Below are 11,200 nucleotides of genomic sequence, written 5' to 3' on the forward strand. Positions count from 1 at the left end.
GTTGGATGGAAAATAAACATTATGGTGGGCCCTGGGAAGTTTTTAATGGTGGACATTCAATCACCACTGTTTCCTGTGGTGTGGTCAAACTGAGACTTGAATTTTCTTAATATTTGGGATCGCGTCCTAAAATGGGATGGAAAAACGGATGGACAGCGTGGATATATGACAAATCATCAAAGTGGGCCCCACGGCACCTAATCCACTGCCGTTGGTGCGTGGCTGTCTTGCCTTGTTGCTCTTTATGATATTCTGAGGGACTGCCAGGATTACATACGCACGCACTTCTGGGGTGCTAATGAGTCAGTTTGGGTTGGGTCAGGCTCTTGCTAAAAGGGCCATTCGAGTTGTACTGGTTCCACCACAAGCTTAATGTTGAACCGGGCAGATGTGGGCCCAACATCATGTATAAATCCTATCCAACCCTTCCATCAGATGTGTCACCTCATATAGTCCCTGAATGCCAAAGTTCAGCCTGATCTAACACTCTTAAGTGGGCCACAACACACGGAACAATGTGAAAGAGTATACCTACCGTTGATTTACGCAACTGACTTTGGAAACAGCATGATTATCAGCCTAACCCTTCATCCAGACCAGATGAAGTGTCTGAATGGCCTGGATTTCATATATTCATCATTGTGGGCCCTCCAACCTAATTAAAGGAGGATGTTCCTTCCCAATTGTTCCCTGTCATGTGGCCCACCCAATGCATGGGATAGATTTTATGCATGCATTATATAGGCCCCACATCTTCCTGGTATCACTAAATGGGCCAAGAATTCTATCCCAAACATACGATCCATTAGCCACTGATCTGATCTGACCTACCTAGCGGGCCTTTAAACGGGTTTCATAGAACCCGACATTTATCCACGGGCGTGGGAACAACCCAAATTGAAGGAACGCACATGCATGCATTGCCGACCATTTCATAAATGGCTAGTTATTTACTGCTCCGGCTATCGTTTGAGGCTTGATATGCAGGCACTTCAAAATGGTACACGTGGCATGCATTAAATAATATTAAACGGGCCAAATTGTTGAACTCAGTGTTAGTAAGTTATGTTCCAAAAATTAATTTGGTTTCACCACCCCAACCTCTGATTCGTGGACACTTGTTTATTAAAATAAGACCGTTGAATTTTCTCATTTTAACCGTCCAATAAAGTAAAAAAATCTGATAGTAAAATAATCAATTAAGCATAGGCTTTATTATAATAAATACATACTTGTACACATAAATTGGACGGTTTGATTTTGAATTAAGTATATTCCACTAATGCAATTTTTAAGTGCTTGCGTATCATCCATCACACTACTAGAGTATCAAACCTTCCTTTTCGTAGGATTGACCCTGAAAGGCATGGAATTGACCATAAAGTGAAGGAGATTGGCCGTGAAATGAATAGAAATGACTGTGAAGCGAATGTGATTGACCATGAAATGAATGGAAATGATTGTGAGGTGAAGGGAATTGACCGTGAAGTGAAAGGGAATCGCCAAAGTTGACTGTGAAGTGAAGGGGAATTATCGGCATTGACCGTGAAACGCATGGAATTGACCATAAAGTGAAGGGAAATGAATGTGAAATCACCGTAATTGAAGTGAGTTATATGTTTCTTTTAGTTGTGAATCGAATTTCACTTAGTCCTCAGTCAATTCCATTCACTTTGCGGTCATTTTAAGTCAGTTTACGGTCATTTTAACTCAGTGAACGGTCAATTTAACTCAGTTCACAGTCGTTTTACTCAGTTCACAGTCGTTTTACTCAGTTCACGGTCCTCATCAATAACTTAGTGGGTCCTTGGTCTCTTTTACTCGGTTTTCATTTAGTTTCACATCTCATTTCGTTCTTTGTTTCAAAAACCCTCAATTTGGACCATTTGAGCATTGAATTTGCTCATTTATTAAGACATGGCATACCATTCAGTGTTTAATATAAAAAAAAAATTTGATTGTGGACTGTGTGCATATATAGTATAATATATTGTGGGGTCCACAAAAAGAAAGCAGAGATTTAAATATACCTGCAATTCGAAGCTTCTTAGATGAGATAACTATTTTCGTCTTATCTTGAGTTCATAAAAATAAAAAAATGTCGTGTATGAGATGTGTATTCTCGGCCAGATAAAGGTATATCGAAAATGGGGCTTTAACTTTTAGAGTAGATAGTAAAAAAAGGGGAAAGAAGAAAGCAGTAAAAGGAAAGTTTTACTGTTAAGGTGGACAATACAGAGGAGGAGAAGTAATTTAAAAATCAGAATATTCGGGTGGGATGAATGATTAGAGTCTTCGGCTAGGATGAATGATTAGGGAGAGGAAAGGGCTCAGAGATGCTGCTAGCAGCGTTCGACGCACCTTTTGGTACAAGCAGGGGCATTTTCGACCGGAGAAAAGCTGTCCGTACAAATGGGCCTTATTTTTGGAAGCTAAAAGCAAGTGGGCTTAAAAAGGTCCATAGGCCATATATGGGTCGCACAGCAGGAAATTTCTCCCTCATGAATTGCAGCAAACTCACATTGAGGGGCACACTTCTGATAATAAATTAATAAATAAAGAAAAACTTCCATATCTTGGCAGACTGTGATGGATGATAACGCAGGCACTCAGAATTGCAAACATGGAATATGAAAATCTAAACTAAACCGTCCAGATGGTGGGCCATACTTTAGATGGTTTATAAAAGAGAGTCTGAATTGAAATGATTCCTCAACCTTTCGATTAGTTGAATTCTAATGGACGGTCAATGTGAAGAATAGTAAGCAGTACAACGTTGTCCATGACTTGGACGGTTTGATTTGAGTTACTTACATGGCACATGTAGAAATCCAAGTGCCTGAGTATCAATTATCATACCATGCTAGATTATCAAATACCTCTATTGTAGCCTCTAGTTTCAACATCCATGTAAAGGAAAATAAAATGCTAAAATGCAAACAAGTACCTGAGTATCATCCATCATACTCTGCCAGAGTATCAAATAGCTCCTCTAATGATAATATCACTTCTAGTTTGAGCATCCAAACCGAGAAAAAGTAAAATGCAAACACTCATATCTCTGGCGTCTCCTTCATCCTTCCACCATACAAGATCATCCCACCACTACCTCCTAAGACCTTCTTGCAGTTTGAGGAAGGAGAGCAGAACAAGCCTCAAAGAAAACTGGCCTTCCATCTCTCTTTCTCTCTTTGGTGCAGGTTTCTTCTTGGGTCCTCTTATTGATGGAATTCATTCAAGGGTGGATCTTCAAGCATACCAAAATGGGTCAATTGACATTGGCCCACTTCATACAAACATATGGGTACTGAATTTTTCACCATTTTCATCAATGTCTACTACTGTTCTATTTGTGTACATTTTCACCTTAGAACTTCTCTACACACATTGCTACTCTTGCCTGCGTTTGGATGCGCAATCGAATCGAATTGCAAGGAATTATCTCCCAAAATTGCAATTACCATCCTTAGTATTCATGTAGGGACTAGGTTCCATATTGCAATTTGGTTAACGTAAATCCAACTTGAGGACTACCTCCTCAGTATCTAACTACTAAGTAGGGGCGGTAATGGGTTGGGTCGGGCAACCGGCGTGTCAATGGACCGACCCGCTTCCGAGGCGGGTTTGCATGGGGGATAGACATCATTGGCCCTTTGCCAACCGGCAAAGGACAGACCAAGTTCGCAGTTGTCGCGGTTGACTACTTCACCAAGTGGGCTGAGGCCTAACCTCTGGCCAAGATCACCGAGCAGAAAATTACCGACTTCGTCTGGAAAAGCATCACATGTCGGTACGGAATCCCGCACACGGTCATCTCGGACAACAGGAAGCAGTTTGACAACGATTGGTTCGCCCAAGCTAAGAATGTGTAGTCGGTCGGGCTTGGTTAGAAAATGTGGCTCCTTTAAGTAAATGGTCAGGAACTATTTGAACCCTACCCAACCCCACCCGACCCGCCCATATAGCTTATCAAATGAGCTGGGACAGATTACTTACTCAGCCTAGCGCAGCCCAAAACCCAAAACAGATTAACAGATGACAAGTATAGGTACACACACATGATGTATGCATGTTTATGTGTCCACCAGTTGGGCAGGGTTGGTGTACATTTAGCCCATATTCCATTCTTAAAATCTAAGTGTGGCAAGTGCTGGGCTGGGTCAATCGAGCCCAACTTGATTACAATTAAATGGGTCTGGTTGTGTTGGCTTGGGATTGATGAATTTTAAGAGGCTGGGTTGGGGCTTATAGGATAATGGGTCGAGGGTCGGGTTTGGGCTGTAATTCTTGGCCTGTTTGGTATACAGGTTGATCTTGGGCTGAACCCGACATGACCCGAACCCTACCTATTGCCACTACTAATACTGAGAAAGGTAATCACAATCTGGTCATTTCCTTGTGATAGACTGAACTATCTTAATTTGATGCAATAGAGCACCCAAACGTGCCTTGCTGATCCACAGTTCTTGTTTTTGTTAGGTTCCTTTGTTACTTGGAGCATTTTACTGCATTGTTGGGATGCTGCAACTCGTTTTGGATGAAAGGGTGTCTTCCAAATCAGAAGTCCCAAAGGGGAGCTTAGAGAAAACAACAATTTCATTGATGTAAGTTGCTACCATTCTGCCTTTCAGGAAAAAAAGAAGAAGAAGTTGCTACCATTGTTTATTTTGATTTGTAACATGTGGATTAAGAGAACTAAAGTAAATAAAGGGAGCCACTATTTTCACCTAGTGTGTATCAGAACATTTTGTATTGCACTAGGAATTCATCATGATAAATTCGTTGAGTGGTATAATACAAATGTTCCTATTGTTAAGGCGGTGACTCTGCTACTGCACTAAGGTGGTAGCATATATGCTACTGAAACGTGTATATTGTTTCCAACTTGGAAACAGCTTCCCTCCCCCCTCTATGCATGTACTGTGAAGCCTAGTTTCCCTAGGCCTTTGGCAGTGCCCTATCGTGGTGTTATCTATACAAGGGGTACACATGTAGAAAGAGTAACATCATTTCAGTTATTCCTAGAGATTTCTTGTGCAGTGTAATAGTAGGAGGGAGATGAAAGCCTTATATTTCTGATTTATCTTGTTTTAGTGAAGAAGAAAGATTTATGTTGTTGCTCCGTGGATGTAGGTATATTGGCAAACCATATAAACCTTTGTGCATCGTCTCTTATCTTTCTCTTTGCCTTTTGGATTTTGGTTTGGCTCTTTTCTTTTGTGTTGCTTGCTGTAAACTCAAGAATCTGGAGAATGTTTTTCTGTATTTCTTCAACCCAAAGGTGTGTTTAAATAACCACTCTACAAGACTATACAAGGAAGCTTATTTAGAGCTTCTCTATACATAGTATATTACAACTAATAACCCATAGACAATCCCATATACACAATATTCTCACACTTGCATCGATCTTGTGTCATGCCAATCGGATGATATAAGCATCCCGATCAATAGCATGGAAAATAGATAGTCAATATTGAGCAGAGAAGCTAAATAGGTCCAATCATCATCTTGAACCGTCTATTTGATAGATTCCATTTTGTATTGCATATGATTCCAAAGTAGCACTTTCATTTGATGATTCTAATCATGCGATCCATGGCTTGTAAAAAAAAAAAAAAAAAAACTGACAATTGGAATAAATTGGCCTCATTCATAGGGTTACTATCATCCGATTGGTGCGATTCTTGCATCATGGCTTTCTCCCCATGGTACTATTGAATGAACGGTCCCAATTGATGATTGGGCATCCAACGTGTAAATTAAAAGCTTTGGGAGCATTGCTAACATCCTCATGAAGGTGAGGAAGTTAGCAAAACAATCTATCTACACACACATTAATATTTCCTTTATTTATTATTCTTAAGGTCATTTTATGACTACTTTAAAACGCGTCATGTACTCTAGTCATCTATAAACTAATCTCTACACACGTGTTAAGTTAGGTTTTAATCGTCCCATTTTTTAATTTAAAAAAGAACATTATGTTTTAGAATTTTTAAATTTAATGATAATGGTATTAAAAAAACACAAACATGAAGGTATTGAGTATTGTATGAATTGCAAAGCAGTGTTATGTAGGTGTGAATACTGAGTACTGCCATATTGGCGAACATAATCTCATATAGTAGTGAGGAAAAAGAAAGAAAGAAAGAGTATTAGGATTTTCTAACCTTGAGCTTTGATAGCAGGTTGAATAACATGATGATGAGAGAACAAAAAGTTGTAGCTCATCTAGGCTAGTTAGGGAAATAAACTTTTAGCGCAAGTAGCACATGTAGCCCTCAGCTTCTCACTACTCTCTCTCTCTCTCTCTCTCTCTCTCTCTCTCTCTATCTATATATATATATATATATATATATATAAAGATACTGTAATTTTATTGAGGCCAAAAGTGAAAAAAAAGAAAGAAGAAAAACTACACAAGTAGAAGAAAGGGAAACAAACCTGACCCCAAAACAAGGGGAAAACCCAAACCCCAAGACTAAAAAACAATCATACAGTTAAGACCAACCAATTCATAATACAAAGCTTAACCTTGGATGCAACCCCAAACAAAGAACTTCTACTCCGAAAGCATTGATCGTTCCTCTTAGCCCAAATAGACCAAAAAACAGCAAGAAGAGCGATCGTCCATCTTGATCTCTTTTTACTCCTCTGACCTCCCATGTGCCAGGAAAGAAAAAGCCCTTTAGTGGATTTAGGCATCACCCAAGGGACTTTAAACAAAGACAGAACACTGCTCCAAACTTCTCTAGCAAAATTGCATTGGATGAATAAATGAGCTATTGATTCCACATCATTGAGGCAGAGGAAGCAAATGTTAGGAAGCACTAGAGCTCTTTTTAAAAGTTTATCAATAGTCAGAATCTTGTTTCTGCCAGTGAGCCATGCGGAAGCTCCTATTAGGGGAGCTCTATACGACCAAACAGGTTCAGCACGACTATCCTACATCTGGAGAGCAGAACTGGAGATTAGAAAGTAGAAGGATTGCAGAGAGAAAACCCTAGACATGGCAAATCTCTAGACAAGCGAATCTGAAACACCAGGGGAAGACTGAAGCCCCTGAAGATGTGCTATAAGGCAGACCAGATCCTAAAACTCTGCATCAGTCAAATTACGCCGACGAGGGGGGAGCTACACTACCCTATCCCCTAATGACGAAAAGCAACCATTAACAAAAACATTAGGGACTGAACAAAGCTTAGTGAACCTCAGAAACTCCATTCTAAGATAGGATTCCCCACACCAAATATCATCCCAAAACCTGACCCGAGACCCTTCCCCAATAGCAAGAGCAACAAAGACTTTCGGAGCAACCTAGCAACCGCCTTCCAAACATGGGAAGCACAGTACATGGATGAGTCCTTCACCAACCCATAACTTTAGACTTCAAAAGGCTCTCCTCCACCCCAAACCTCCAGACCCATTTCCCTAACAGTCTAACTAAAGTTATGGCCCTTGATAAAGTGGAATGACGGAAATGTCTCTCTTCCATACTAGACTTTTACCCAGATATATAAAGAAAATGAAGTATCTCATCATAATTTCATTTAATATATAATATATATGCATGTGTGCTAGTGTGCATGCATGCGAGCATGTGTGTGTGTGAAACTATGTATGCATGCATGAGTGTTAACTACAGATACATGAACTGAGTGTTCTTGTATAATCAGAACATTGGTGCTATTCATTGAGCTGAGTACTGAAATGTACAAAGCTGGAGTGCCGTCCAACATTGAAACCTACGTATTATTTGCAGTGGCGGAGTTTGTATGGTTGTTCCTGGATGGGACATGGTTGGGGTTCACCATTGCTTGCTTGGTTGGTTTTGGCTGCCCGTTGGCTGAAATACCAATAATCAAGTAAGGCCGTCTTCCTCTTTTCTTCTTCTCTGTTGACAGTTATCGAGTAATCATCAAGTTGAAGATTGTAAAATCCTCTGTTTGGATTAATCTTGTGAGAGCTTTGTCATCTTCAGGTTGTTTCACTTGTGGTACTATCCCCAAGCAGATATCAACATTTTTGGCGAGGTAAGAATCAGATCAAGAGCTTATGTGTAGGAGTATACTACTTTCCCCACTTCTCGACACATCCAGCCCATTTGTCAGGTGGGACACGCCATGTAATTGTCATGCTCCAATAATTAGGGGGGTGATGTGTATATTTTGAATGTGGATTGATGGTAATCTTTTGTGACCATCCAAAATTTTCATGTGTCCGACATGAGAATTGGCCTATTATTACGCTGTGGCACATATGACATGCGCCCATGTGATGGATGGCCCAGATCTCCTACAACCTACCACATTGGTGCTTTAGGGAGAGTTGCGATTATTCTTCACACCTCTCTCTCTCTCTCTCTCTCTCTCTCTCTCTCTCTCAATTTATCAAAAGCAAATACTTATAGCCTCATCTGTTACAGTTCTTTAATGGAATAAATCACTACTTCCCTATACATTGCAGGGATTAATCAGTTGGACAAGCACTTGCTATTTTGTTTACACACCGTTTTTAATCAGCTTATCGCGTTGGCTGAGATCGAACACGGCCGTCATCAAGGACAAAGCCGAATAACAGTGACGACATTTTCAGTTCAAATCACCCGAAGACTTTTTTACTATTAAAATGAGACAAGACAAGACATGGGTTTTTCACATATGATGTTCTTCTTAGTATCCTTGCCAGATTACATGCTATGTCTGTGTTTGGATGCACAACTGATTTGGATTGCGATGCTCAGCTCAGTCAAGAGGAATAGGCCAACTTGTACTTACAATTCCTAGTATCACAACAAGAAAGTCGCCCTCAAATTGCAGTTAGATTCCTTTCAACTGTAGCTTGAAAGCAATGCAAACACGCATTGGAGCCCGATCCCTCAGCATGATTGCTAAGAAGGTAACTGAACTTGGGTCAAATCCAGTTCATTGAATAGTGATTACAATTCAATTCACTTGTGCATCCAAACATGGCCTGTATCTCTGGACTCAAATCGATAGTAAATTCAGTGTAGACTGCCCACTAAAACACTACATTCAACCCCGTAATGAAATTCGTCCAACATTTTGATTGATTTTGATTGTAATTAGAAATTTGTGTGTGAATGGATTGAGATATTTTGCTCATTCTCATTGTATTCTTCACTTTTGCATGTGTAATCCAAATGAATAGAGAGTTTAAATTGCTTCCAGTGTATACAGTTCAGATGGTCCACATTCAGTCATTCACTGGGCAGGGAGCCAATCGTTGGAGGATCTTCGAATGTGAGAGGTTTTAGGGGTGGGCCCATCAGTTCAGTGGCTTGGATCAACCACTGAGTGAGTGGTCTCTAAATTATTTCAGTATGTATCATGGCTAATCTATTTTGGTATACTTTGTAGGGAGAGATGCTCCAGTGCTCTCAAAGCACGCTTTAAGTCATAGTGCTCCTAGTTGCATTGGTACACTTAGACAGTCCATTTTATTGATCTAGACCGTTCATTAGGTTCTGTGCACAATTCATGGGCTACCATGCAAACATTTCACCAATCTGACAATTGCGAACTATTGATCAATGGTATTTTATATGGACGGTTAAGATTGCTTACACTAAATAGCTCCAATCAATAATTTTGTCCATCTGTTTGTCAGGGCCCATCATGGATTGCTTATGATTACGAAGAATCATTTCTGTTTGGCAATTGTAACTATCCCATCCATGCCTTTGAGAACGGATAAATGTAGAAAATAAGACAAAGTCAAAGATAGATTGAATTATCCAATTACTGCAATTTTTGTGTGGTAACCTATTAAATATGTTCCGGAGTTAATGGACGGTTCAGATTAATCGATGGAACTGTCCGAGGGAAGCAATGCAAGTAGGAACACCATTTGTCTTCTAGCAGAGAGAGGATATTCAATCTACTCTCTCAGTTTCTGTACACCAAACACGTGGTATATTTGCAATAATCCAGATCATTTATCGAAGGTTTCCACGAGTCTCATGACCAAATGACATTTGTTCAAACGGTTGGGATTGTCCGACCGGTGTAATTTCAGTCTATGATGCATTCATGGGTGTCCCCAATGAATGAACGGTTGAGATTCAGAGCTCAAGACCCATGTAATTGCCATTGGTTATTGTTACCAGGGAGCTGTCTGCACGCCCGCTATCCGGCTGAACATCTCAGCCGCACATCAAGTGGGCCTCAGTTGCTGATGCTTCGATCCAAACACGAGAGCCAGTCAAGATCAGGTGCGTTGCATACGCATGAAAAAATCGGTGATTTGGGCCAAAAATGCAAATGATCCACCTTCAACATAAACGTGTGGCCCACCTTTTTTTGGGCCAGAATATCTACGAACTGTGGCCCACCTAATGCACGGCATGGATGTCCCCAAAACTGGTACAGGCGTGAGTGAGTTTAGGAATACCAGTGAGGACCATGGTGCAGTGATCCAAGCCGTTGATAGGATGTACGGTATGGTTGATGGCATGGCCAAAAGTACAATTGTGGAGAAAATCCCAACCATTCATTCACTGGGTGGCCCAACAAATAGACAGTTAATAAAGAAAGTACGGGAATGGCCTATATCAACCATTGCCAAATTTCCATATCCAGGATCTTCTAATCCAGGGGATTTTTGAAGCAAGGGTCCATCCATGGTAAGGCCCACCATATCAACGGCTTGGATCACTGTGCCATGGAGAGGCCGCGCTTATACAAGTTGAAATAACACAAGTACTATCAAAAATCTCGCCCGAGCATTGTAGAAAACCTCTATGGAGTGTAGACGTGTAGCGTGAGATGTACCCATGTTGAATTCTACAAGAAATTTTTTTAATGAAAAAGGTACCGTGGATCATACGCACGTGTACTTACATAGATGTGAGAAATACGTATAATCCAAACCGTCCAAATTGTGGGCCTCACTGTTGATGGAGCATATGCTAAAAATTACACTGATCGGCAGTGGGGGGCCATCAAATGGACGGTTCAAATTCAACGGTCCAATAGTTCCAGAATACACGGTATTCATTAGAAACCCTGTCTGTGGTAAGGCCCACTAACTGGACGGTTTTGAACTAACTGAATGTCTGCCACTTGTCCACGTGTATGTTTGCATGGCTGTGATCCTTATACAATCCATCAGACACCATGGGCTCGAGCACGGCGTGCATTAGCCGCAGGCTATTTTCAAAATAATACCAACTTAT

General features: G+C 40.6%; 1 protein-coding gene across 2 annotated transcripts; it reads left to right on the top strand.

The window, feature by feature from the left end:
* The first annotated feature begins 2,946 nt into the window (after positions 1 to 2,946).
* Positions 2,947 to 9,074, top strand: LOC131225603 (uncharacterized). 2 transcript variants are annotated; one of them, XM_058221157.1, is made up of 5 exons: positions 2,947 to 3,304; positions 4,480 to 4,604; positions 7,680 to 7,868; positions 7,985 to 8,114; positions 8,470 to 9,074. In XM_058221157.1, exons 1-4 carry the CDS (start codon positions 3,044 to 3,046, stop codon positions 8,064 to 8,066), a joined length of 657 nt encoding a protein of 218 aa, XP_058077140.1. In that variant the 5' UTR covers positions 2,947 to 3,043; the 3' UTR covers positions 8,067 to 8,114; positions 8,470 to 9,074. The 2 variants fall into 2 exon arrangements, with proteins under 2 accessions (XP_058077140.1, XP_058077138.1); XM_058221155.1 differs by having other exon boundaries at positions 7,985 to 8,036.
* The last annotated feature ends 2,126 nt before the right edge of the window (positions 9,075 to 11,200 follow it).

Source organism: Magnolia sinica, chromosome 14, assembly GCF_029962835.1.
Source record: "Magnolia sinica isolate HGM2019 chromosome 14, MsV1, whole genome shotgun sequence".
NCBI lineage: Eukaryota > Viridiplantae > Streptophyta > Magnoliopsida > Magnoliales > Magnoliaceae > Magnolia > Magnolia sinica.